The 22,597-nt window shown below is 37.6% G+C and overlaps 1 protein-coding gene across 1 annotated transcript in view; it reads left to right on the forward strand.

Moving 5' to 3' along the window:
- Positions 1 to 20,799, forward strand: part of FNDC1 (fibronectin type III domain containing 1) — a gene marked incomplete at its 5' end in the record, with an annotated part of 81,641 nt that extends 60,842 nt beyond the window's left edge. Inside the window, 7 exons of the mRNA XM_083373117.1 lie at positions 2,733 to 2,963; positions 4,060 to 4,168; positions 10,320 to 10,399; positions 12,953 to 12,982; positions 15,718 to 15,879; positions 17,245 to 17,367; positions 19,975 to 20,799. Coding sequence (XP_083229243.1) covers positions 2,733 to 2,963; positions 4,060 to 4,168; positions 10,320 to 10,399; positions 12,953 to 12,982; positions 15,718 to 15,879; positions 17,245 to 17,367; positions 19,975 to 20,090 — 851 coding nt within the window. The 3' untranslated portion in view covers positions 20,091 to 20,799. The remainder of the gene's footprint in view (positions 1 to 2,732; positions 2,964 to 4,059; positions 4,169 to 10,319; positions 10,400 to 12,952; positions 12,983 to 15,717; positions 15,880 to 17,244; positions 17,368 to 19,974) is intronic.
- Between the last annotated feature and the right edge of the window lie 1,798 nt (positions 20,800 to 22,597).

The raw sequence follows: 22,597 nt of genomic DNA on the forward strand, positions 1-22,597 counted from the left end.
TTAACATTATGTACTATGTTGCTGCTGCTCCACAGTTTAACTCTAAACCTAATTTGAGAAGAGTGGTCAAAGTAAATACCATTTCTTCAGGTTTTGTTTGTTTTTTCATGAATGCAAACCTTTGTGCATAACAAAGAGAGACTGGAAGGACAGTTATGAAATGATGGACGTTCTGCTCCTCAGTGTACTTGCAAGCCTTTGGTTTTGTTTTATGCTGTGATGCCTAATTGTTTTTTAAAGTTCTTTATAATGGTATAAATGGCACACCCCTTGAATGTCTATCTTGCATCTATGAACAAAACAAATCTAAACTTGTATTTTTGAAAAATAATAGAAAAATGCTGTACTTCTGGATTAAAAATTGCATCATGTGAAAAGGAAAAGAAGAACGATATCCAAAGTTTATTATCTCAGAAGGTGATCCTTTGCAGTTCAATGCCAAGTAGGGAGATTTCTCTCAAAGCAAATGTTCTCTTCAAAAACAGATTTTTTAAAAAGGTTTGCACCAAGAGAGGAAACAGCTGAATTTCCTTTCTTATGACACCATTTATTAACAGTCTCGCTGTCTCTTTCACACACAAACACACAACACACACACACACACAGAGAGAGAGAGAGCTGATAGAATTACTTTCATTTTTAAAATCCAGTTTATATAACAGGATATGAAACTGCATGTAAAGTTTGTCCCAGATAAAGCTGTTTTTAAAAGGGAAAAAAGTGCTTCTAAAGTTGGTTTTTAGGTGGTGAATTTGAATCAGTTTGTTCCTTTGAAGGAACTACTTTTTGCTTTGGTTTCAATCAAGCCTTTGACTAGGTATGTCTATCAAGCTGTCAAGAAGTCTTCCTTTTCTCTCACCAACGAGATCAGGTCATTTGGGAACAAAAAGCAATCATCTCGCTTAAAAATAAATGTACACTTGGAAATAATTCTTCCAGAATGACCAAATCTAACGAGATTAACAGACATTTTTTTCTTATAAACATTTTGTCGCATTCATGAGGAGAAAGGGAAAAATTGTTCTAACCAGAACTGTAAACTGTAACAGAATAAATATTTCCACTGACTAGTGCAAAGAGATTTTTCAACCTCAACCTGACCTTTTGAGATAATATGTACGCCCATTAATTTACAAGATCTGTTTGCCTGAACCCTTCTTACTGGTATAAAATACAAAAGTGATAAATTGAGCTGGGGTAGCAATATTCTTCATAGAACTTGGAAGGTGTACTTTGTATCTCAGGAAGAAACCAAACTGGCATTCTTGCCTACTTGCTAAGTGCTGCTATTTATTTATCTTCGTTATTTTTGTAGGTTGCTGTTTAAGGCTGTTTGCAAGGTATGGTTAAAAAGATAAGTCAAGATTTGCAGCCATGAAAGTACAATTGAAATCTCATGTGTTTCTTATGTGTGATGCAGCCAATCAGAAATCATTTAATCATTTCGCATCTCAGCTGTAGCTACAGAGAGAAAAAATAACCATAAAATTGGTTCAAGTCCATAGTGTACCTTCTCTGCAGTATTCTGAGCATTATGGTTAACCCTTAAGTACTCAGATTCTAAGCACATGTTTGAAAATATAGTGATCCCTAGTTGAGACTATCATAATCACAACCATTCTCTTGGCTTTTAACAATTATTTAATTGTCGTTAATGCTTTTATAGTTACGTTTTTATGTCATTATAAACTACCCAGAATCATTTGGATAGTGAGATGGGCAGCATATAAATTTAACAAATAAGTGACCAAATCCTAAACTTTTAAGAGGCAGAATTGTTGCTGTGAGACATATGCAAATAGCAGCCTTACTACTACTTAAAAATGTAAACAGTAAGACCCTACTTATTTCCTAAACTTCCTTCTAAGGATGGTATAGCTGCTGAAAGAGAAACCTAAATGGTATATAAAGTTTATATTCTGATGCTTTTTAAAAATTGGTGTGTGTGTGTGTGTGTGTAGTATATTCTAATGCTTTTTTTAAAAAAAAAATCCAACCTTGTAGTTGCTTGCAACTTTGTTTAATATAGAGAGCTTTGTAAATCCCTTTGTTTGCTGTACAGGCATTGTAATAGGTATGAGGCAGAGGTCTTCAAACTTGACTCTTTTATGACTTGTGGACTTCAACTCCCAGAATTCCTCAGCCAGGCATGCTGGCTGAGGTATTCTGGGAGTTGAAGTCCACAAGTCATAAAAGGGCCAAGTTTGAAGACCCCTGGTGTGAGGGATCCTTGGTGCTCTCTGAACTGGGTTGTTTTCTTGCAAGCATTTCATTATTCAAACTAGATAACATCATCCGTACATATTAATAGGTATTTTTTCATAATTTGTAGTTTTAAAAACAAACAAACATTCCTTTATATATGCAATATGTTTTCAGGGCTCATTTTTCTAAACTTACAGAAACTTGCCCGCTTCATTCATTGCTACAAATATGTGCAGTGCCTAAGCCCTTTTTTGTGCATCTCTTAAATAAATCCCCTTAAATTTCTGTTTCTTTCTTTTTGTAGACTTAAAATAAATCTTCTTTCCAGTTTACAAAGTTAGCAAAGGTAGGAAAGTAGATAATTCCTAAGCTCAGGAGCTGTCCTTTTTAATGCATATTTTAACCAATTTGCACTTTCAATTAGTCTTGGAAACTTGTCTGAATGTCAAAACTGAGTGTTCTTTTTACTAATCCACCACCACCACAAATTTTTAAACTCAGCGGTCTCCCTTTGTGATTTCTTCCAGCTCCTTATGTGACTTATCTAAACAAAGACCCAGCAGCTCCATGTTCTTTGACAGAGGCACTGGATCACTTCCAAGTAGAGAGCCTGGATGAACTTGTTCCCAAGAACTTAAAGAATACAGGGATGCAACCTCCGAAGACTCCACACAACATCACCATAGTAGCTGTGGAAGGCTGCCATTCTTTTGTGATTGTTGACTGGGCTGCACCTACCCATGGAGATCTGGTAACAGGTACACTAATGCTTGTTGCAAAGGTTGGACTGGCCATAGAGGCTGAATTGAACAGAACTTTTTTTTTCCATTTCTTGTCTACATTTTATTTTGCAATAAATTCCCTGATGTCTTTCATTGAGTCATATTCCAGGTTTCTTTCCAATGCAAAATAAATTTTGGCCTAAATTACAGAGCTAATCTCTTTTTAAGGTGACTAAATAAATAAAACATGCCTTGACATGCAAATAAAAAATTATAACGTGAGGATCAGTCTCTCTACTTTATATATATTGTTTTTGAGAGGCTTTATTGATTGATCTATTCATTGAGAGGCTTTTTCAAAGTTAGGGTACCACCATGAAAAGTCCCTGCCTCTTATAAATATACATCAGACCTCAACGTGTGATAGTACTTGGAAAAGGCTCTCATTTGAGGATACATTGGCAGTCTTGTATGTGTTCTACATTTTGCTTTCATAAAAACTGCTAATTTGTTTTCTGGATTCAGAAACCATTTTACTTGATGGGAAAGTCCAGAAGCTGCTAAAGAGATAGGAAATTACAGTGTTGAAGGATTCAATACCCTTAGAAGCCTAAGATCACTTATATATAGGCTATTATTTTCTTCTTCCACTAATACAGATTTATTTATTGACACCATCAAGTCAGTCTTGACTCCTTAGCAACTGCCCGGACTAGTCCTTGAGTCTTCTTGGGAAGAACTTTAGGAGTGGTTTGCTATTGCCTTCTTCTGGGGGCTGAGAGAAAGTGATATTAGGAATGTGGACATTAGGATTTTTCAAAGGTTTATAGGAGCCATATAATCTTGGGGAAAGGTCCGATTGCTTTAATGATGCACATTTTGAAGCATTTTTTTCTGGTAGAATCCAAAATGTTCTACATCTTTATTGGACATGGGCATAGTTAATGCACATAGATAGCTAATGCCTACTTGCATGATGTTGATTGCACCCTGTTCCCCACCTAGCTTTGCTGCCATCTCTTCTTGGCAGAAAGGAATTCTCTCCAGCTTTGAACATATGATGGTGCATGATGTATTAGGCTACTGAAGTACACTGGGGTCTAACACATCCATGTCATCTTTTTCTTGACAGGTTATTTAGTTTACAGCGCATCCTATGAAGATGTCATTAGGAACAAATGGTCAACCAAGAGTGCAGCAAGCACTAATTTACCCATTGAAAACTTGAAGCCAAATACAAGGTATTATTCCAAAAGACATGATTTGGAGAGGTGGGGATGGAAATGGATATAGAAACATATTTACAGTTGAAAGGTGTCTTGGAAATCATCATATCTAACACACACATACCACACCCATCCTGCAGTGCAGAAAATCATGTCTTAACCATTTGAAGTCAGGAACGGAGTAGACTTTCAGAAATCCCATAACTGTTATGAATCCAACTCAGCCACCAAGTCTATCTTGGATTTGTACCAACTCTTTCATTTGCTACTTAATCTCCTCCTGTATCCTTTCACAAGTTATCAAAGTTGCAGGCAAATGCAGCAGTAGATGTTTGGGAGAGGAGGAACTGAAAATATCGTGTGTTTGCTTTGTACTCCTAAATAATTTACCCAGATGAGTAGGAACAACAGTGTACAGAATCTCTGATGAGCACAAAGATTTAGGCAGACTCAAAAAATTTCAGTGTGGAAAGTTAACTTAAACTTGATTTTTGCCTCCCCTTCAAATGTACTTGCATCAAGGACTATGATGTCATAATGTAAGTGATGTCACTTTGTACGTTGTCATTGTGATATCATTATGGCTTGTTACGAATACCACTGCTTGTGTCCTCTCTTCCACTCAGCGCCAGTATTCTCCACTTGGGAGTCTTTCATTGGAGACGAAGGGTGCATTTCAAAAGGCAACTGGAAAGAAAATCCAGTTGCCTTTTGAAGAGCACTTTTGGGACTACCATGATCTGGATGATTGAGAATCTCCATAGACTTTCATTGGAGCATTTTGTAGCTGTTAAGCATTTTCCCTCTGCTCCTTCTTGGGCACAATCGTTTTTGTACCCACACTGCTGAGAATAAAGCCAAGCATCTGAGTCTTAACAATACCCAATTGTGGGGGGACGTTGTAGGCCACAGGTGTCAAACTTGCCATGTCATGTGACGTGTCACGACGTATCACGACTCTTTTTGCATTGCCGGCAGTAGGGTGGGGGCAGCTTCAGAATGATAAAACCGGCCCACGGGCTGGCAGTTTGGCACCCCTGTTGTAGGCAAAGATGTTCACCTTTCAGAATCTGGGGAACGATCCGGAATCACAATACATATTAAAAAATGTGGCAGTGACACTAGCATATGAGGAACTCATTAATACCAATGAAAGAGAAAATGTGTAGCTCAGACATGAAATGAGGGGCCCTTGGTGCTCTCTGAGCTTGGTTCAACCAAGCTCAGAAAGCACCAAGAACTCATTTGCACTCAAGTCATTCTGCTCAGTTGCTTATATTTGTTAACCAAGATGCTCCCACTCTAGATTGTATAATAGGGAAACAGAATTTCAGGATCGGATTGAAGCCTTTGCCTTTTCTTTGACAGCTAACTTATCATCTGCACCACCGGTGCAGTGTTTCTCCCAGGCAAACATAGCCCCTTGTCTTGTGACTTTAAAATTGCCCTTCAACCACTGTAAAATTTCTGCAATTTAGCAACCTGAACTGGGAGTTTAAGCTAGCTTCAATCCATGTGTTCATGGTTATGTGCAGATTGTGAGGAAACTCTGATTCACAGAAACTGAGTGTGCATGAAGTGTGGTCCTCCCACTTTGTTGTGGTTCCTGATTGAAGGATCTTATGCCTACTTGTTCAATTGAGTTTTAGACTGTTGCTTGCTGGATACCTGGCTAAAGTATTTTACTCTGTACAGTCATTCATTTAGTATAAATTTTAATATAGTCAGAAATAGATTACTGACACACCATTGTTTTAATGCAATACAAGAGTTAAGATTTTCTTCTTCTTCTTGCTTATTATTATCCTCTGTACCTTCTTATTCACACTTAGCAACATGTAAAAATAATCTCTAGACACTTAAGTAGAAGCATAAACACCCTCTCACGTTGAGCTTAATTCCTGATTACTCTTTCCCGCCGACGTTCGTGGCAGGGTTACACCAGTAATTTGCTGTGTTTTTCCAACTTTCCAGTCTAGTCAGAAGCTCTGGAATTCCCAGGCATTCCTCCATCCAACTTCTAATCAGGGCCAATCCTGTTTAACCAAGGATCAGCCAAGGTTGGCTAAAAAATTTGGAACTCAGAATCATGATGGATTGTGCTAAATCTCGAACTATGTTGCAAATTGCTTAATCTATCAAGCTTAAAATACTTTGCCATAGTGTTTATACTGTATTTATTTCTCTGAAAGGAAGAGTATGGTTTCATTTTTAATATAATTTACTTTTAAAATAGATAGGGTTGTCTCAGCTATCCAGAGCATCTATAAACTGAAATATTTTATTATTTTAAAAAGTTGCCCTTCTTAAACAAAATCAGTTGCTTTCTTGTAACTAGGATCCCCCCCCCAATTTGCAATTTTGCAATTGCGACTGAATGCTGCTTTACATATTCAGATTTTGGGTAAAACTCAATTTTAAATACTCCTTAGAGTTTTCTTATTCTGCTATGATTCTTTCTTAATTAATTTTTATTTGCTATCCTTTTACAGTATTGGAAGACAAGGAATATCATGTCTAAGCTGATCTGTATTTTTTCTTTTTGGAAAATAGACCACATAATAGGTTTTAAATAATTAAACCAGATCTGTGGATCAAATAATATATTTTAATATTTTCTTCAATTAAAATTAAGGAATTTGTTTTTGCTTTCCATCATATTGGAACTCTGGTGATTAATGAATTAATGAATTAATGAATCACCATTAATGAATTTCAGAAGTAGTAATCAAGTCCAAAACCAAATAGGAATTATAATACTGTGTGCAATTCAATTAATTACTTGATTTATCTTTGACTAGATTAGACTAGACTAGACTAGACTAGACTAGACTAGACTAGACTAGACTAGACTAGACTAGAATAGAATAGAATAGAATAGAATAGAATAGAATAGAATAGAATAGAATAGAATAGAATAGAATAGAATAGAATTGGAAGAGATCTTGGAGATCTTCTAGTCCAGCCCCTTGCTCAAGCAAGAGAACCTACACCATATCAGACAAATGACTGTCTAGCCTCTTCTTGAAAATCTCCAATGATGGAGCACCCACGATTTCTCAAGGCAAGCTGTTTCACTGGTTAATTGTTCTCACTGTCAGAAAGTTTCTCCTTCATTCCAGGTTGCTTTTCTCTTTGATCAGTTTCCAACCATTGTTTCTTGTTCTGCCCTCTGGTGCCTTGGTGAATAACATGACCCCCTCTTCTTTGTGGCAGCCCCTCAAATACTGGAATACTGCTATCATGTCTCCTCTATTTCTTCTTTTCTTTAGACTAGCCAAACCCAAGTCCTGCAGCCGCTCTTCGTTCTTTAGTTTCCAGGCCTTTAATCATCTTAGTTGGTCTTCTCTGAACTTTTACCAGACTCTGAACATATTTTTTGTGATATGGTGACCAAAACTGGCTGCAGTTTTCCAGGTGTGGTCTTACTAGTAAGGTAAAGTTTCCCCCGCACATGCGTGCTAGTCGTTTCCGACTCTAGGAGCCGGTGCTCATCTCTGTTTCAAAGCTGAAGAGCCAGCGCTTGTCCGAGGACGTCTCCGTGGTCATGTGGCTGGCATGATTAGATGCCAAAGGCGCACGGAATGCTGTTACCTTCCCACCGCAGTGGTCCCTATTTTTCTACTTGCATTTTTTACGTGCTTTTGAACTGCTAGGTTGGCAGAAGCTGGGATGAGTAACAGGTGCTCACTCTGTTACGCAGCACTTGGGATTTGACCCGCCAAACTGCCGACCTTCTGATCGACAAGCTCAGCGTCCTAACTCACTGAGCCACCACGTCCCTGTGGTCTTACTAGGGTTTTATAAAACGGTACTAATACTTCATGTATTCTTGATCCTATGCCTTTGTTTATACAATCCAGGATTGTATCAGCTTTTTTGGCTGCTGTTGCACACTGCTGGCTCATAGTCAAGTAAGTGATCATTCACTAGGACTCCAAGGTCCCTCTCACAGTTACTGTTTTTAAGTCAGGTCTTGTCTAATCTGTACTTGTACCTTTGATTTTTCCTGCCTAAATGTAAGACTTTGCTTTTCTTCACATTGAATCTCATTTTGTTGGATAGGGCCCATTGTTCAAGTTTGTCAAGATCTTTTTGGATCCTGAGTTTGTCTTCAGCGGTGTTGGCTACTCCTGCCAGTTTAGTGTCATCTGCAAATTTGATGAGTTCCCTTTCAATTCCCTCATCTAAGTCATTTATGAAGATATGGAAGAGTACTGGGCCTAAGATGGAGCCTTGTGGTACCCCACTGCTTACTTCTCTCCATGTGGATGTAGTGCCATTGAGGACTACTCATTGAGTACAGTTTGCTAGCCAGCTACATATCCATCTGGTGGTAATGTTGTCTATTCCACCTTTTTCTAGCTTACCAGGAGGTTATGGTCTACTTTATCAAATGCCTTATTGAAATCTAAGTATGCTACGTCCACAGCATTTTGCTGGTCTACTAGTTTAGTCAGCTTATCAAAGAATGAAATAAGATTGGTTTGGCATGATCTGTTTTTAACAAACCCGTGTTCGTTATGGCAGATTTTTTTCTAATTACTGAGTGTAATTTTTGACCAAAAATGAATCATTTATGATGTCAGCTCTTTTTCAACATTAGTTTTTTATTATTATTATTTCTCTTCAGCCCAACTTCTAGTCTGAAGTCCTAGGACCTGAACTGTATTCATATCAGATTTGTCTGCAAAACAATTAGAAATTGAAGGGGATGTTGCCAATGGGATTCACCCAATTTTGGGTGGTATTTTCTCTGTCAAAGACTGTTATTTAAAAAGATCAACTGGGAAATTATGGAAATATTTTCCGCAAAATTCTATATTAATGAGGTTACTTACTAGAGTAGCCTCTAGAGAAGTGAAACACCTGTAAATAAAAATCAAGCTTAAAGAATCCCAACAATAAAATTGTTCTATTAAAATGTCCTTATATTGCATTATGAGTTTGTGCCTTAGAGTTTGTGCCTTTGAAGATCTGTGTGCCTTCAAATCAATGTTAACTCCTAGTGACCATCTGAACTAGTTCCTGTAGGGTTTTTTTGAAAGATTTTCAGAGGTAATTTGCCACTGCAATCTTCTAGGAGCTGAGAAAGAGTGACTGGCCCAAACTTTCTTTGGGCCTAAGGCAGTACTAGAACACAAAGTTTATCTTTAATAGTTTCTCTTTTCCTTCAATATGAGAATTTATGGCCCTTTCAATTCCATGGGTTCTGAGAGTTTTGAAAGGGCACCTACCTTTCATTTGGATATTTGAGAATATGGCAAGTGTCAATATATAATTCATTCAATCTGAAGTGTGCATAGGCAGCTTTTGGATATTATGTCAACTGGGCATTTATCAGAATAATATATTTTCCTACAGTTAATCACCAGTTTCAATGCATGTCTTGCCATGAAATCAATGTTCCTGGGAAATAAGACTTTTTGTTAACATATTATTATTGTTGGTGTTTTTCCTCAGAAATTAATTGTTTACATTTTAAATTTCTTTGCTAATTTTCCCCATGTCCATTTCATTCACATAAAGTATCTTGGCTGCATGTGCCCTGGTTAGCTAACAGTGCATATAGAACAACCGAGGGCTCAGTTTAAACCAGATATCAGACAGTTTATCTTTCCAGCTCAGAATTAAAATAAGGCCAGCAATTGGAGCCGCTCAAATTGACAAGGTGGCTTTTATATACAGACTATTTTTATTCACCAGATTTTTCTTTTGCCCCCAACTCTTTGGGAAGATATTGATACATTTTCCAAGGAAAATATGGGCTAATTCATGGATGTGCCCATGCCACAGAATTTAATATGGCTTTTTAACATTTGATGACTTCCATCTGTCTACATCAACCAATCTCACAGAAAGTAAACATAGTGCTTGAGATAATGCTCCATATTTAAACACTTCAACTATTGTGTTTCACCACTGTCTGCTCTTTGCTCATTATCAAATTCTGTTGTTTCTTGCATGGTTTCATGACTGAATAAAACTTTTTGATGAAACTATCATTAGAAGTGCCTAAAAAAACCAAGGTATATTTAATATCTTTTGTGGAACTTTTCAGCATTCCTTCTAAAGCCTGTTCGGAATTTGTCTAATTTTATTACCACAAGCTGTTATTATTCTGCCATTTTATTGGGTGCTCGTTTTCTCTCTTTCCTTGATTTAGGTATTACTTTAAGGTCCAAGCAACGAATCCATATGGTTATGGTCCTATAAGTTCATCTATCTCCTATGTCACTGAATCTGGTATGGTAGTTTAATATAATATTAAAATATAAAACAAGTTTTAAACTGCACTGTCAACCAGAATCCAATGTGTATTAAAACGTCTTCAGAATAAAAACAAAGGACAACAGGAATGTTCAAAGGACAATACAGTAAAGGAGGAGGAGGAGGAGGAGGAGGAGGAGGAGGAGGAGGAGGAGTGTTAAGAAATAAAGACAACTTTGCCCGACCTGAGTTTTCTTCAGATGTGTGGATTTATTTCCAAACATCTCCAGCCAGAATGGCTATTGTTGAGGATTCTGGGATTTGAATTTGCACATCTGGACAGTACCAGTCAGGGAGGGCTGGTTAAGAACTGAAGTAACAAAAACAAGATGACAAAGTGCTGATTGTCTCTGGCCAAACAGGAGTGAGTTTGTGCTTCAGGTCTGGCTCTTTCTATGCAGAGAGCCAACATCAATGTTTTCTAATAGCTTCTCAGGTTGCCCAATGTGGATTTAGTCTTTGCTATCCTGATAATAAAGAAAATGAATGGCAGACCAGTTCTGTTTTCTTCTCAGGAAAACTTCATGGCTGTTTCCATTTGGTCATCAGGGGTCAAACTCAGCGCAAAAAAAAAAAAGTTTACCTATATATCTTTACCCTGATAGTGGAAAAAAGATTAAATGAAAAAATGAAAAGAGGAAATTCCGTTTCTGCTGCTTGCTTGGCAAGACACTTCACAATAGTTTTTTCTTTCTTTCTTTTAATCCTGAGCAGCTGAGTAATTTGAAGCTATTGTGTCTGCAAAAAAAGTTGGGGAAACAAATTTTCTTTTAGATTTTTCCTCCTTCTGGGTTGAAGCTTGTTTTCATTTCATAAAGCTGATCCTGTTCTTTGAAATCAAAGGCTTTTAAATAATTTCAAAATATGTCCAGTGATAGACATATGTTCCATGATGCTATTTTTACTTGCAAGGTTGGGCATAGGTCATTTGGCACAATGTAACAACAAAATACAGTGGGGTTCACACCTTAAACTAACTCTGAATAACTCCAAGGTTATTTTCCCCCCTAACCTTAGGTTCCTGAGTTCCTGACTTGGAATTCATGTACATAACTTATCTTTCAAAAAATATGCCTACAAATCAACTCAATAGTTCTTCTTATGGATTTAGAGTAGGAATCTTTGCGTGTGTGGGATGTAAAAGTAATGTCCAATTGAGTACTCCCACATTGATTCCTGGACAAAATGAATTGAAGCCTTAATTCAGGGGCGTCAAACTCGCAAGGTCACATGACATGTCGTGACATATTGTGACTTTTTTTCCATTTCCGGCAATGGGGTGGGCGTGGCTTTGGCATGACACAGCCAGTCTGCAGGCCGGCAGTTTGACACTCCTGCCTTAATTAGCACCTATATCTGCAAGGGAATCAACAGGTCTGCTTGACAAAGGCAGCAATTACATCATTGTACTGCAAGCCCTGCCCTTTTTGTGTATATGCACAGTGAAGTCACATGCACATGAAAAGTGGCACAGATTGCAGCATGGAGCAGTGATGTTGTTTCCCTAATTGTCTTGAAAGCATCAGGAGCCTGCAGATACTTAGGTTGATTAGATTGGTTAAAAGAGACTTTTAAAATAAGCGTTTACACTTACTAAAGAATCATTTCACTGAATTAGTAGTAAATGTATATTATATTAATACCAGTACTTTAATAAAGAGCCTGTGTAATAAGTACCATATGATTACCATCCATGGCAGTGAAAAGTTCAAATATGGAAATTTCATTGTCAGAAATAGAATAAAATCGCAAAACAGCTGGAGCACCCCTTGATCACCATCAGCATTGATAAGGTCACCACCAGTCATTTGCAAAACGCAGCTTACTTAGAACAGCTTACATCTTGCAACAATACCTTTAATACCATCAAACAATATCTACCAATCCCAGGTCCATGGGAAAGGCTCAGCTGGTGGATAAAATGCCTAATCCATTCTGAACATCTGGCTGACTGTGCAACAAACCATATTAATTTATTAAACTTGTATGCTGCCTGACTCAATGGCTGGGTAGCTCATAGCAATAAAAAAAACTACAATAAAATCAATAAAAAAGAGGTAAAAGATGGTAAGTGCAATGGAGACAGGGATGTACTGGATGTAGAGACTTTAAAAGAAAAAGCCAAGGAAGAGAAGTCAAAGGAGATGATGTTTAATGATTGTATATTTTAAAATACGTGGAGAAATTAGAAAGGATAGCACCACTTCAGGTCTCCTTCATCAGAGATATTAAGAGGAGTGGGAGCACAAAATAAAATAAAAAATGACTCTCCAGCGCAAAAAGGTGGTAAAAATGCTGCTGTTTTGTCACGTTTTTAAAGTATGTCATACTGTTTTTAATTTCACTTACTGCTTTAAATAATTTTTATATGATATTGTATGTGAGCCATTCAGAGTTTATGAAATTAAGCAGGATATGAATTATACAAATAAACAAGAAGATTTAGAAATTACCTGTTGCCTTATTTTGACTGTAGATGCTGAATTTTAAAGTAAATAATTGAAACATTTCCTTCTTATTTCCTTTCAGATAATCCTCTTCTTATTGTCAGACCGCCAGGTAAGTCTCAGTTTTGCTTTCTGGTGCTTTGTTACTTTCTCCTGAGAGTGGCATGGATTAAAAACTGTGATTTAATATCTATGATGAAGAGGAGAGGAGAGGAGAGGAGACGAAGGAAGGAAGGAAGGAAGGAAGGAAGGAAGGAAGGAAGGAAGGAAGGAAGGCAGGCAGGCAGGCAGTGGAAATCAAAGTTTGGAAGAGTATCCTCACTTTAAGAACTACAGCATAATTGCAGAACTTTGTTTAGTTTGAGAGCCACACTTGCCCTTGAAATAATGAAGTGGCATTACCTGGAGCTGAGGCAGGTGTTGAGTCAGGACAGCTTCTTCACAGTTCTCTAACCATTGCATGAATATACTACAGTTACACTTTTTTTTCTGCTGTGTCTCATGATGTTGCCTTTGTCTTATCCACCTCCACTATCTGAGGGAGCCTGTTCCAAAGTAATATTTTCTCTTTTCTCCCAATATATCATTGGCTGTCAGCCTGATCTGGAATGCTTCATTGATGCACGGCACTCAGGAATTAGGATTCATTCAGGTCCTATTGATCACTTAGGCTTCTGAGAGCCACTCCACCCCCGCCATCCCTGCTCCAAATGTATACAGTAATGGGCAGTAGGAATAACTTGGAGGAACCAGTGGAAAAAATGCAAACAAGACAATGGTTAGATAAAAGGAATTTCAGTCCAGGGCAGAAATATAATTTGAGTAGCATCTCAGACATGTTCCTTCCTAATTCTCATAAAGATAAAGGGAGAAAGAGGGGAAGCACACATTCAGAGATGCAAGATTCTGTTACTGAATAATAATAATAATAATAATAATAATAATAATAATAATAATAATAATAATAATAATAATAATAATAATAATAATATAATGTATTAGCATTCATACCTCTAGCATCTTAGTCTAGTCTACCTTAAAAATGACTAGTGGATAGCATTTTAATGGGGCCATCTGAAAGAGACCTACACTTTGTTTAATTCAGTTTATTATAATTAGATTAGACTAATTAAAATTTAAGTACTATCAGTATAATTGGCTCTCTATGTAATTAGTCATTTTGCTTTCTGTCACACTAATAGTTCCAATATAACATCTAAATTTGATGGAGTGGCTACACTCCAGAAAACTCCAAAGAGTTCATCAGCTCTTGGAGTAGAGGAAGAGCAGAATTCTATGTCTGTTTGTCAAGTTAGTAAACAAGATTTCAGGTTAGTGACTTTTGTATGTTTGTTATAGTTCTAGAAGCGATTTAGATTAGAATATTGCAGTGCATCTTTCCTTATATAATTCAAGATAGTGACTGCTTAACTTGACATTTAATATATTTTTAGCACAATGTTATTATACAATGGATTAAAATTATGTCTTGCAATCATAATTTGTTCCTGGGTTTTCATGTTTAATATTTAAAAAGCAGAAAGTGCCAAATAATTCTTGCAAGTTGCTTTGAGTGCATAACAGAAACCATATGGTTGGCTTCACAACAGCAACTGTAGTGGTATATGGCCGATTTCACTGGCACCTCTTCATGAGAAACCACTCTGCTGATGAAGAGCACAAGAATGTGGAATGTTGTGATCCAGATTCATTGTATAGGTCTCTTTCTACTTTCCTTTTTCTCCTTTTTCAAATAACATGGTTGCTGAAATGCTAGGAAAAGTGAGAAGCTTGGTGTAGAACTTTCACTCAGAGCTCAATGGGCTTATCTTTGCATGTTATTATTCGTCATTTGAAGTCTGTCTATAGGCTTATGCCTTTTTTTCAAGTTGAAAAGGCCAAATAGTGCTGTGGTAGGTGTTTCCCCTCCTTTAAAAATTCTCAAGCCGTGGGACAGCTGCTACCAGTGTAAGAGAGCAGAGAATATAGGAAAAGCTCATATTTTAGAAGCAAAAGCCATTGTAAGCAAGAATGCACTTTTATGTGCTATTATATTAGCTGCTAGGGAGCCTACTAGATCAGATGCTTAAATTGGAAGCATTTTCTGCAAATTAACCTAATGATTTCCTGCACTGATGCAGGCAGCAGTCTCTCCCACACACATAGATTACCCTGATTTTTAAAGCTGAGAAGGCAGTTCTTCGATGTTTTCTTTTGTACTTCAAAACTGTCATAATTTTAAAAATTAGGAGAATCCATTCGTGCTTAAGTTGACATGTCAGAGCACACAGGCTGTAAAATAAAAACAGTTGATTTCAAAAAGAAAGATAGATAATTCCTATAATATTTTGGAGCGTATTGTAGGTTGCCAGATTTTGTTGTGAATGTTGAATACACACTGAAGAGTTTCTTGATCCATGGTGCCCAGATTGTGGTTTGCTGTGTAACCATTCAGACTTCGAATGAAGGCAAATATACGTGTCGCAGGATAATGTTGCAGGATCCAATCTGGGTTGTTTGCCAGGACCAGAGTTTAGCCTTCTGAGCTCTTGGACTTCAGGGAACCTCTCTGTAGTAGAATGTGTTATTCAGGCTTATTATTCATTCAGACTCCTTCCAGACAATTTGCAGTGGTATGGAGAGCCATAATGAAGGAAACAAAAAGCTTTTTCACCATTTAGTAATCTACTTCCACTTATATCGCTATGGGTGCATGACCACTTCCAAATCAAAGTAAACCCATTTCAGTAGATTGTGTACTGGTCTGGTCAAGTAGTAATATTTAGTAAGTTATTCTTAAGTTAATATGATCATATTTCATAGTCAAGATTTTAACCTGTTTTGCAGGTGGTGAACCCATCTGGATCCCATTCAATTTTAGATACGATCCTACATACTCAGAATGCAGTGGAAAACAATATGTGAAACGGACGTGGTACAGGAAATTTGTAGGTGTTGTTCTTTGTAATTCATTGAGATACAAGATTTACCTCAGTGATGATCTAAGAGGTATGTATTTGGGGGATCTGTCAGTGCTGGAGTAAGATATAGTAAAATCTCAAAAATAAATTTGATTACCTTGCATGATTAAAATGTATCCAAGCTATTGGCTGGCATACAGTAAATAGATCAGTCTTTTTTCCCCTTTTCTTTTAATCCTATCCAAGATATATACTGTATTAAAAACACTTTGGATTGTCTCCTTAGTCAGTTTGAATAATTTGGGGTAATCTGAAATTCTATTATTTGAGTTCTCTATCCACTTTCAAGTGAGTGAAATGCAGCAGGAACAAAAAAAAGCCATATTTTGCAGTGTTAAAATTTTGGTTTGGGTCCCCCTGCAAAGAATTGCAAGCCTGTGTTTTAGTAGGCTATGGTAATATTCCATAACGCTTTGTATGAACAGTGCTATGTCCTAGTAAGATCATTCAAGACAAATAGATTTACACTTTGTCACATAATACAAAATATCAGTTCAGTCTCAATCATTTCAGCTTAAGCTCACCACAGTTTTGGAAATTGGGAGATTTCTCATTCCCTCACAATCCTTGAAAATCTGAGAACTGCTACTTTATTTTCAGCAAGTGCATAATGAGATGCTGTAATGTTTTAACTCAGATCAAAATGGAATCAGTCCCATCTTTTTAAAAGGAAACATTACATATCAGAACCAGACCAAGAAGCAACAATCGTGTTCTAATTTTTAAATCATTATAGAAAACATTTTAAATGGGTTGTTTTTAGGGGAAAAATGCTTAAAATAGTATGTGTGTAACCTAGAAGTGATTTTTTTTAAAAAAAAATAGTTATCATACAATGGAATGAAGTGGACTTAAGGGTTTACACATGGAGGAAAAAACTGCCTGGAAATAAACTCATTTACTCATCTCTAATTGTAATGCTTAGACTTGGTTCTGTTCAGTGAGTTAGAGAAGAATATTTCTGTATACATTCATGTATGCATTTTTGTACCATCTTCTGTTTTATGTGGAATAAGAATACTGCTACCTCATTTTAGTGCAAGTTCTTAAATATATACATATTAATTGCTCCTAAGACATTGAAAAAAGGAAACCACAGTACAAAAAGAGTGCTACCAGTCCAATGGCAAATGTGTCAGTTGAAGGCAAGAAATTTTAACTGTGATTCTTAGCCAACTATTTTTGACCGAATGCAGGAATGCTGGCAAGGACCACTGGTTCACTTTCATACTGTGCCAGTGGATTATTTCATTATAATGCTCCCATTATTGCAGAAATTCATAAACATAATAAATAAGTTACTACCAAGGAAGGGACAGAAGATTCTGGATTTATAGTCTTGGCTGCACCAAACCCATTCTAAGTGCTTCTCACCCTCTTCACTTTTTTCCAGATACATTTTACAGCATTGGGGATAGTTGGGGAAGAGGGGAAGATCACTGTCAGTTTGTAGATTCACACCTGGATGGACGAACAGGACCACAGTCCTATGTGAATGCTCTGCCTCCTATTCAAGGTAAAAATAAGTGCAACATTAATTTGATGGGGGTCTGGAGATTTACATTGCATGCAATTGTAGAATAAAGGCAGTTTATGCCTGGCTCTTCAAAAATTGTGGGTTTTGTAATACTAAAGTTGGACTTTCTGTTCCCAGGTTCCCCCCAATGCATCAGCAAATGTGTTCAAGCAGTTCAGTATTATAAGCCAGTCTTCCCTCAACATGCTCTCTACATCTATTGGGGTGCCAACTCCCAACCAGCAACAGAATTAGAGATGGAACACATTAGCAAAGCACCACATTGGGGAAGCTTATGGCAAATTATTTCATTTCTAGTCTAGGCAGTGACTGGCAAAGTTTTTAGAACCTTGGCATTTTAGCACCTAAAAAGAAATAATTACTGAAATGCTAGCTTCATGCTGTACTTTGCTTTCTATGCAAGAGTGAGTGATCCACATAGGGCTGACTATGGAGAAGAATCACAAAATACCCTGAAGTAATGGACATAGCACAGAAGACAACGTTTCAGGTTGCCCTCCATCCATGTGGAAAGGAGTGCTGAGAATTGTTAACATTTTAAACATTCCACTTCTTTCTACCGGCTTGTCTATCATTTGAAAATGGTTATCTTTAATTTGATTCCTTTTGATTTCTTAATTTTACCCTTTTTTATTGCTAGCACTGATATTTCTGCCTTCTGTGTTCTCTTCTTTCCATTGGCCACCTCTGTTTGGTGGGGCAGAGCCAGAACGCACCTCTGCAACTTTTTGCAGATTGTAGGAAAATTAGCAATAGCACTTAGACTTATATACTGCTTCACAGTGCTTTGCAGCCCTGTCTAAGCAGTTTACAGAGTCAGTATATTGTCCCCAACAATCTGGGTTCTCATTTTAACGATCTCAAAAGGATGGGAGATTGAGTCAACCTTGAGCTGGTGAGAATCAAACTGCTGAATTGCTGGCAGCTGGCAATTGGCAGAATTAGCCTGCAATACTACATTCTAAACACTGCACCACCAATGGCTCTTAATGCTATGATCTGCTAAAACACTAGTGTAATTTCATTTACCTGGCAAGAGCCATTCCTACTATTAATACCAATAATGAACGCATTATTGGTATTAATGGTACATCAGAACAGGACACGGTTGTCTCTGCCTATTAGTTTGGAATAAGTCCCACTAATATGTGAAATGGCAAGCTTGTATTATGTGATACATAATGTTTCTGTCTCTTCAAATCGGCATATATTACTTTGGGTTGTTCTAATTCTCACAGTAACCCAGACAGTGCCTTGGAATATAGCCACTCAATGCACTCAAGCAATTTTTAGAATGGAAATGCGGTTATGCAACATATTTCTCTGGCTCTTATCTTATCAGGCACAAGCAACTAGAGCTACACGTGAAGGGTGTAGGTTACTTTATTGTATTCTAGTTATAATACAAAAATCCGCTCAAACTGCTTGCCTTCTCTTGGGAACAAACAGATAAGGTACCATGGAACTTAGGAGAACTTAGGACTTTTGTGGATGCGCAATGACTCAAGACTAATTCCCTGCTTGATCCCTCTCTTTTGATTGGCTGGTAGTTTTCCAACTGATCTACAATTATAGAAGGAGATCTGGGTGGCAGATTGGTAAGGTATAAATGTAAAGATCTATCTGGCTTCAACAGCTTTCTTTCAGATTTGAAGTACAAGGCACCACTTCTTGCAGTAGCCAAGAAAGGAAGCCCAAACAATGAATTAATGAGTGAAAGAACTTCTATGAGTCAGAAAGAAATTAGGCTGGCCCCACACTACTACCATTTGTTTCAGAAAGGGGCCTTCAGTCAACAACAAGACCCTTGGTGGAGCAGTGGGCTAATGCCTCCTTAAGTAACACCAGCTGCCTGCAATTAGTGCAGGTTCGAGTCCCACCAGGCTCAAGGTTGACTCAGCCTTCCATCCTTTTGAGGTAGGTAAAATGAGGACCCAGATTGTTGGGGGCAATAAGCTGACTTTGTAATAATGCCGCTTTGGGGGGGGGAGTGAAAGCCCTAATAAGCAGGCTTATACATAGAATGAAGGCTATTGCTAAGCACATTGATTTGTGCTTCTTAGATTGTAAGCCGCCCTGAGTCTTCGGAGAAGGACGGGATATAAATGGGATTAAAAAAACAACAACAACAAAACTGGAAAATCTGTAATGTAGAAAGAGAAGTAACCAAAGATCAAGTGAAGCACAGGATTATTATTAACAGGGGCTATGCAGCAAAAGAGATGAAGAGGAAGAAGAGCTGGTGATACACGCCAATAAGAAAGTTTACAAGAATTACAGGCCAAGAAACTTTACTTCCCTTCTACTTCAAACCTTCTGTATACAGCAGAACAGTAAGAAATGTATTTAAGCTGCTTCTAGAACAGGATATGTTTTATGCCGTAAGGAATAACACAAGAAAACAATTGGGTTCTTCTGAAGAATGCTCAGTTAGCAAGGTGTATCTCACTTCTTTTCCTCCATCTCCATTTTCTTTACAGTAATTAAGTAATTATTGAACTAAAATTAAAATTATTAAGTAAAATTAATAAAGTAGTTATATCCCTCAATGTTAAGATAGTAACTTCAATATTTTGGTTCCTTCAGGTTATTATCGCCAGTATCGACAAGAGCCTGTATCATTTGGACGCATTGGGTATATGACACCCTATTACTATGTGGGCTGGTATGAGTGTGGTGTAACAATTCCAGGGAAGTGGTAGCTGTGCTATGGTCCTCTGCAGATCGTAACCACAACTTATGAATAACTACCATTGAAGGACTTGGAGCAACTGCATCTGGGAATGAAAGAAAACAAAAATCCCTCAAACAAGAAACAAGAGAAGCTTACTGGAACTCAGTGATGTCCTTATCCTAAATCAATGGTGCTGATTGGTTAATTTGCTTCAGGACATATACTGTATAGGATGAATTTGGGGTTGTCCTGCCTTTTTTTCCTTGGTTCTAATAGGCCTGGGAACGTAACTGAAATGAGCAGTTATCTATGCTCAGTGAAGCCTAATATATTTGATTAACCACACAGAAAAAATGGAATTGTGATATATCTTGCAAGAAGATGACTTAAGCATGCTGTGCTTGCATTATGGAATGTTAACCACTTCCCACTGCTATTAATAGGATTCTTTGTTGTTATCCACTTTGGGTTGTGAGCTTCAGAATGTTAGCTTACAGCTGCACTATGTTACAAAACACCCCTGAAAACCAAATGGAAGTGTTGCTCACAGCTTCTTCTGGGGGTTTGCACATTGCTGAACAAAATACCAGGTCACTCTGTAAATTCAGCTAGCACAAACAATGAACAACCAGTACACTATAGTTGCAGAAATACTTTTTTAAATTGATATTTTGTAAAGAAAAGAATTTAGATAAATATGTTTATGGGTTAATGTTTATGTAAAAGGTGCTATTCATAACAAGTCTTCTGAAAATATTCTGTGAAAAATATACTATGCACAATACATTAATCGTATATGACTCAGGCTTTTATTCTTATAGGTGGTGTTGAATTATAATGAAATAGAAAACAGAAAAACAACAAGAAAAAATAGGAAATTTCAGCATCAAACTATTGAGTATGGCATGTTTCAGCCATTCATGGGTTATTTGGTCCATATTCTAATGTGGCTAAGATTCCAACTTCAGTATAAACTTAACCAAGTGTACATTAAAGGTACTTTAGATGTTCTTTACAGCCTAAACCACAAACCTTTTAAGTGGAATAGAAAGAGAGTTTGATTTCAGTGAAGTATGCTTAATCTGCCATATTATGTACATTTGCACCAAAGAAGGCTTCACAAAATCATGTCAGAAGGGTTAAAAAAATTAATTCTACCTCTCTCTTCCCTTGCCCGCATGGCCTCAGATATACCCTCCTTTCCATGGTGGTTATTTTTAAAGTACATGTTAAATGAAATATAATATTTAATATCACAACTAGTATACTCTGTCCCCTGGCTACACGTGTGCTTAAATTTGAAAAATTAGATCGAACATCCAAGCCTTCAGTTGCTGAAAACTTTTAAGTCTTTTTCAAGCACATATTGTTCTGTACCAGCCTACTACCGGCCCTGCAGATAAGGCAGGGACAACCCCTTTACAAGAAGGCAAGAGGCTGGAACTAAGCCTACCAAATTTATGAACACAAAAGCAAATAGAGCAAAACAAGACATGAAACAGGAACTATTCAAACGGTTGCCTTCAGCAAACCGGCCCTCCCACACATTCCCCTTTTAAACAGTTCAGGGCGTGGCTTCTCTCTGCCTCCTTCCGAGGTGCCCCATTGCCTTCCTCTGTTTACTCCTGATTGACTGCCTCCTGCGTCGGGCGTCCTTGAACAGGGCCAGCTGTGGGTCATCTTCATCCACGCTGTCAGGCTCACACAGCTGGGTCTGCATCGTAACCAGGTGGGAGGGGCCTGACTGAGGGCTCTCATCAGCAAGCTCTCCAACACCCTCAGCAACCTCTCCAACACCCCCCTTCTCCTCTGAATCATCCGACCCAAATGCCGAACCCACAGGCTGACCCTGAATCACAACACATATTTATTTAACCTAAAAATCAAACTCTGAGAATTAATTCCACCAACCTGGTGGAAATTTGAGGCTTATTTTTCATGAAAAACAGTATCAAGTTACTTTTGAAGAGACAAGAGTTTCAAAACAGTTCACTTGGAAGTCACATGCTTCAAAAGAAGAAGAAATGCGAGAGCTCCAAACCGTAGCTTGAGTCACTCAGTTTTTGAGTATCTCATTTTTTTCTTCTTCTCAGAAGCAAAGACTCTCACCATCTATTTAGCACAGTCCTGGGCATTTTACTGTCCGTGGACCATATTTGGCCTTTTGGCTGTCCCTGTCATGCTTGTGGCATGAGTGCTGTCAGTGGGGGGATGGGAGAGCATCAGCAAGAGGAGCAAAGTGGCATCATCATTGGCAGAAGACAGGGCGGCAGTGATCCTTCACAACAGTTGCTTATGTGACCTCTTGGGAAAATGAATTGTCCACTCCTGATTTAGCATATAGCCATATAGTATGCAGGACTTTCACATTTTAATCTTGTTAACATCCTAATCCCGTTAGTATGGCAATACATCACTTGTTCTTTAAGAAGAGATATTTGAGATACTTTGCAGTTCTCCAGTGCACATGTGGAACCAAGCTGTTTATGTCACATCCTTCCTGTATAACCAAATTGTTAAAAAATAATGATGTAG

This window comes from Vipera ursinii, assembly GCF_947247035.1.
Source record: "Vipera ursinii genome assembly, chromosome: 1".
Classification (NCBI taxonomy): domain Eukaryota; kingdom Metazoa; phylum Chordata; class Lepidosauria; order Squamata; family Viperidae; genus Vipera; species Vipera ursinii.